General features: G+C 44.5%; 1 protein-coding gene across 5 annotated transcripts in view; it reads right to left on the reverse strand.

The window, feature by feature from the left end:
- Positions 1 to 6221, reverse strand: part of LOC113223886 (transmembrane protein 40-like) — an 11446-nt gene extending 5225 nt beyond the window's left edge. For 3 of the 5 annotated variants that reach the window (XM_031935387.1, XM_031935377.1, XM_031935381.1), the window contains exons 1-2: positions 5146 to 6221; positions 3698 to 3751 (exon numbers count right to left, since the gene is read on the reverse strand). In XM_031935387.1, the coding sequence (XP_031791247.1) occupies positions 3698 to 3751; positions 5146 to 5311 (220 nt within the window). In that variant the 5' untranslated portion in view covers positions 5312 to 6221. The remainder of the gene's footprint in view (positions 1 to 3697; positions 3752 to 5145) is intronic. The other 2 variants (XM_031935376.1, XM_031935378.1) reach the window with 2 other exon arrangements.
- Positions 6222 to 6357: the final 136 nt, after the last annotated feature.

Below are 6357 nucleotides of genomic sequence, written 5' to 3' on the forward strand. Positions count from 1 at the left end.
AAAAAAAAAAAAAAAAAAAAAAAAAAAAAAAAAAAATTATTTATTTAGAGACAGGTTCTCTCTCTGTCATCCAGGTTGCAGGGCAATGGCACTATCATGACTCACTGCAGTCTCAAACTCTTGGGCTGAAGCACTCTTCCTGCCTCAGCCTCCCAAGTAGCTGGGATTACAGGTGCGAACCATAGTGTCTGGCTCTCACAATCATAATTATATAATATATATATATATGAAATATATATAATTTATATAAATTTATATATTATGTAATTTATTATATATAAATATATTTACATATTATATAATTTGTATAAATTATCTATTACATATTTATAATATTTATTTATTTGAGACAGAATCTCACTCTGCCGCCCAGACTGGAGTACAGTGGCATGATCTCAGCTCACTGCAACCTCTGCCTCCCGGGTTCAAGCAATTCTCCTGCCTCAGGCTCCTGAGTAGCTGGGATTAAGGGTGCCACCACACCTGGTTAATTTTTGTATTTTTAGTAGAGACAGGGTTTTGCCATGTTGGCCAGGCTGGTCTTGAACTCCTAACCTCAAGTGATCCACCTGCCTCAGCCTCCCAAAGTGCTGGGATTACAGGCATGAGCCACAGCGCCTGGCCACACAATCATAATTTTAAAAAAGCATTCTGGGCCTGGTGCAGTGGCTCACGCCTGTAATCCCAGCACTTTGGGAGGCCGAGGCGGGAGGATCACGAGGTCAGGAGATCGAGACCATCCTGGTGAACACGGTGAAACCCCGTCTCTACTGAAAACACAAAAAAATTAGCCAGGTGTGGTGGCGGCTGTCTGTAGTCCCAGTTACTTGGGAGGATGAGGCAGGAGAATGGCATGAACCCAGGAGGCGGAGCGTGCAGTGAGCCAAGATCACACCACTGCACTCCAGCCTGGGAGACAGAGCAAGACTCCGTCTCAACATAAATAAATAAATAAAGCATTCTGGGCCGGGTGCAGTGACTCACACCTGTAATCCCAGAACTTTGGGAGGCCGAGGCAGGTGGATCATGAGGTCAGGAGATCGAGACCAACCTGGCTAACACAGTGAAACCCCATCTCTACTAAAAATACAGAAAAAAAAAAGCATTCTGTGTTTCTGTGTGGGCTGGGCACGATGGTTCACACTTGTAATCCCAGCACTTTGGAAGGTCAAGGTGGATAGATCACTTGAGTCCAGGAGTTCAAGACCAGCCTGGGAAATATGGTAAAATCCCGTCTCTACCAAAAATACAAAAATTAGCTGGGCATGGTGGTGCATGCATGTAGTCCCAGCTTCTCAGGAGGCTAAGGCTAAGGTAGAAGAATCACTTGAGCCCAGGAGGTGGAGGTTGTAGTGAGCCGAGATGGCACCACTGCACTCCAGCCTGAGCAAAGGAGTGAGACCACATCTCAAAAAAACCAAAAAATAAAAAAAAACAAACCTACCCATACCCTGACCCCCCAAAAACCATTCTGTGAGTCAGATAAAAAGCATCTGCCCACATGGGCTACCCATTAATGCCTGCTCCAGGCTATCCAGATGCAGGTGATGACACCTGCTGCCTTTTACCCATAGAACTCTGGACTAGACAGGCAACTCCAAGCTCATGCCATCTTGCTGGCTTCTAGACCTACCAGGCTCTGAGCATGTGGGAGCCAAGCTGGCTTGTACACCTCAATCCTTGGCTCCCGCCCTGATTGTTGAGCCACTTGTCTGGGCTGCCAAGGGTGAGTTGAGTCCTATAGAGCTGAGCTGCCACCTCTGCATTAATCCAGTCCTGGGTGTCCTTCCCACACCATTCACCATGTGATTCTTGGTGCCTGTTCTAGTTCCCTGGTGACCTTGCTCCCAGCCTGTCATCTTCTTTCCCTTAAGGGCAGACAGGCACTTGTATGATCTTCCTACCATCAGGCCCCGACTTCTGTACGTTTCCTGTCCCTCAGGGCAGCCCCAGGACACGAACACCACAAGGGGCACTTAGCATGTGACAACAGGCATTCAGCACACTGAACACCATCTGCAAAGTGACCAGAGGGGCCAATACGGAGAGTGCAGAGAGCATATCAAGGACAACATGAAATGAGACTCAAGCAATGTAATTTACCAAGCACCTCCAATGTCTGGGGGAAAGAAGTAATTCATGAATACATGACTGTATCTACATTTTCTACAGTGAATGTGAATTACTTAATGAGAAAAATATTTTAAAATACATATGAACATAAAGGTTTATCTCATTTTATACCCAGTGAAAACTTTCTTAAATTACTTGAGTAATTAAAAACATTTTTCTAAACCAGATTATACTTGTTTCTGTAACAAAAAAAAAAAGAAAGAAAGAAAAGAAAGATGCCTGTAATTCTAGCACTTTGGGAGGCCAAGGCGGGAGGATCACTTGAGCTCAGTAGTTCCAGACCAGCCTGGGCAACATGGCAAAACTCTGTCTCTACTAAAAAATACAAAAAATTAGCTGAGTGTGGTGGCACACACCTGTAGTCCCAGCTACCTGGGAGATTGAGATGGGAGGATCACCTGGGCCCAGGAGGTTGAGGCTGTAGTGAGTCATGATCACACCACTGCATTGCAGCCTGGACAACAGAATGAGACCGTGTTGCAAAAAAAAAAAACAAAAAACAAAAAAACAAAAGCAAAAACCCACAAGACAGATGACCCAGAGTCAACCACTGATTGTATTTGTTACATAACAAATGAAATCTTTTCTTTAGCATATACATAAGTGTTTTCCACTGTGTTACTTAGGTTATTGCCAGGCACTAGGAGACGATGTAGATTTCTGAAATATTGGATTAAACACAGCTATTAAAGCTTTCTTATCTAGTAGTGTGCATCTGTCATATTCTTTGGCAAAAGAGTTCATTCTACAAGTTCTTTTTTTGTTTCTCATTCTACAAGTTCTATTGCATCCTAGTGCTACCAACCAAAGCGCCATATTATTTATGCCTCCTCACTGTAGTAATCGGGGTATTGGAAATAATTATTCTGTAAAATGGGTATTGTGGAGATCAGATCCTTAATTTTTCCTTGTGTGCTGAAACAGCCCAGTATTCCAAGAGAGGGGTTACTGATCATGTCCCATTCTACTCGTTTAGGAGCTGAGGCCCAGAAAAGTGGATGACTGTTCATGGTCACCCCATAAGTCAAGGTTATAGTTCAGACGAAAATGCAGGATTGGCTGGGTGCGGTGGCTCACGCCTGTAATCCCAGCACTTCAGGAGGCCGACGTGGGCAGATCACGAGATCAGGAGATCGAGACCATCCTGGCCAACACAGTGAAACCCCATCTCTACTAAAAATACAAAAAATTAGCTGGGTGTGGTGGTGCACACCTGTGGTCGCACCTACTGGGGAGGCTGAGGCAGGAGAATCACTTGAATTCGGGAGGTGGAAGTTGCAGTGAGCCGAGATCACACCACTGCACTCCAGCCTGGGCGAGAGTGAGACTCCGTCTCAAAACAAACAAACAAACAAAGACCCCAGAAAATGCAGGATTTCCTCAAGACAATCTCATGCCCACCTCCCCACCTGCCAATGTCATAACCACCCAACTGGCCACATCTCCTGTATTTGGCTGGGACTTTTCAGCTCATGAATCACCCTCATGACTTTGTTTCTGCCCAACAAAGCCCTCTTTTCCTTTGTCTAATTGTTTTCTCCAAAGCCACTGGGCAACTGATTACCTCCATAGAGCTGAAGCTCATCCTTCAAAACGTCAGGCTCCCCATGCCCAGGACCTGGATGGAGACAAACCCCTTAGTCAGCACTCCCAAACACAGTGACCCAGGCCACTTCCATCTCCCATGGCTTTGAAGCTTAAGAAGTACCAGAGTCCTTGTGCTGGAGGTGAGGTGGGGGGTGGTCTTCAAGAGGCAAGGCAGCACAAGTACCTTCCCTTTGCCCTTTCTGATGCCCCCAGAACTTCCAGAGGTGACCACATTCAGAAAGTACTCAAGACCTAAGAAGACCTGGACCTTGCTCAGGATTAATAGTGGGTATATATTGGGCACTCGCATGCACCAACACTGTACTAAGTGATTTATATTTAATACTTCATTTGCTTCTCACAGACATCCTATGAAGAAGGTATTAGTACCTACCCCACCCATTATACAGATAAGGACACTGAGGCTCAAACAGTTACATTATTTTCCCAAAGTCATATAGCCAGCAAGTGAGTGGCAACTCTACTAGGTCTGTTGCCAAAGCCTGCGTTCCTAATCATGTTTATATCCAGAAAGAGAACCCAGGGCTCAGCTCTAGCCTCATGGGCAGCATTTATTAAACACTTTCTGTGTGACAGGTTCTGTACTAGGCAATAATTAAAAGACCCTTTTCCCAGTGGTCTTTCCTTCCTATGAAATTTTTTATTTCTTTTGCAACAATTATTTCCTGGTTGTAAAAATAAAACATGCTCTGCCGGGCGTGGTGGCTTACCCCTGTAATCCCAGCACTTTGGGAGGCCGAAGTGGGTAGATCACTTGAGTCCAGGAGTTCAAGACCAGCCTGAGCAACATGGTAAAATCCCATCTTTACTAAAAATACAAAATTAGCCAGGCATGGTGGCACATGCCTGTAATCCTAGCCTCCTACTTGGGAGGCTGAGGCAGGAGAATCGCTTGAACCCGGGAGGTGGAGGTTATGGTGAGCCAAGATCGCGCCATTGCACTCCAGCCTAGGCAACAAGAGTGAAACCCTGTCTCCAAAAAATAAATAAATAAAAAATAAAACATGCTCATTGTAAATTATTTATAGTATAGGACAGTTCAAAAAAGGGAAAATAAAAATCACTTATAATTCCACCATCCTGAGATAACCACTATTAACATTTTGGTATTTTTCCTTCCAGTTTTGATTATAACTGTATGTCTGAATTTTTATAAAGTATATACGAGATCGAATTAATTCTATGATTTGGCATCTTTCTTTTTCAGTTCAGCGATAGATGAAGAGCAGAGCTGTCACCAGGACAGGGTGTAGCATCCTTTATTCTGCTGCTGTCAGGCTATTTCCTATTTTATCCTGCCGTAAACAATGCTGTGAAGAACATCACACAGGCAGATTCAGTCCCACTGAGAAACTCAACAGTGAGTGAGTGGGCAAAAGAAAAATGGTAAGGCCTATTGCCTACCGGGTGAGCCGTTCCCATGGGGGTGTCCAGCCCCCAGGCTCCGTCGATGTTTTCTGGTTGCTCTGGGGTGCTGGTCTTCATCACTGCTCTCTGCGGGGAACAAACACAAGCTGTAGGAGAAGCTCAGCTTGGACTGAGCTGGGAATGCGTTCGTTCTGGTGGCCATTCTCAGAATTCAGTTTATGCGAAGAGTGTGGTTTGATGGGAGGAACTCTGATTTGGGGACTGGAGGTAGGAGACCTGCCACTCACTTTCTGTGTGACTTTGGACAAATCCCTTAATATTTCTGTTGATTTCATGTCTACATAATATTTCTGCTGCTGCCTTGCCTACTTTATAAGACTTCCATGAAGATAAGACAAGGTCCCATGAGGCGTCACAGTACTGGGATGGCTTCCATCCCACCAAGTGCAGGTGCTGTGTCATCTCTGTTTCCCCACCTATCACACTGGCTCTGGATGTTTGCTGTGTCTCCCACGCCCCGGAATATCCTTCCTGTTTGTCTGTGTTATTGAGAAGCTTAAGCTGATGTCACACCTCCTATAGAAAGCCTTTGCCAACTGCCCCAGCTCACACTGGTCTTGCCTTTCCCTGCTGGGGTTTCTATAGCACCAACTGTCTGTCCCTGACTCAGTGGACACAAAGGCCAGCAGTCTCATGATGTGCCTCTCTCCAAACATTTCATCTCCTGAAGGACATGACCTGGGTTCTCCACCCTGCAAGGGTGCCCAGCTGTGAACAGGAGCTTGATCAAGACTTGAAAATGGTTGTCATTTGTGCTCTTTGGCCAGTCAGCATTCCAAGAATTCAGGTCTATGAGTTTCTGGCTCCAGGTCCAGAAGATTCCTTTATCCCAAGACAGGACCATGGGACCTCCTGGTCAGTCATGGGCAATTTAAAAAATTCCAGGAAACCAAATTAATTGTGCTTAAGCATCAGTGCATCTGTGATCTCAACTGGATAAGGAGGAAGAGGGATTGGGAAGCTCAACAAAATCACAACAGTGGTGTTTATCTCAGAAGAAAGGATTTTGGGTGACTTCTATTCTCTTCTATATTTCACAAATATTCATCAGTGCAAAAAATGACTTTTTATTCCTAAAAAGATAATGCATGTTGCAAAATAAAGAAATGCAGAAAATAAAGTAAAAATTATTCCAATTTTCTTTTTTTTTTTTTTTTTTTAATAGAGACGAGGTTTCACCATATTAGT

This window comes from Piliocolobus tephrosceles, chromosome 1, assembly GCF_002776525.5.
Source record: "Piliocolobus tephrosceles isolate RC106 chromosome 1, ASM277652v3, whole genome shotgun sequence".
In the NCBI taxonomy this organism is placed as follows: Eukaryota; Metazoa; Chordata; class Mammalia; order Primates; family Cercopithecidae; genus Piliocolobus; species Piliocolobus tephrosceles.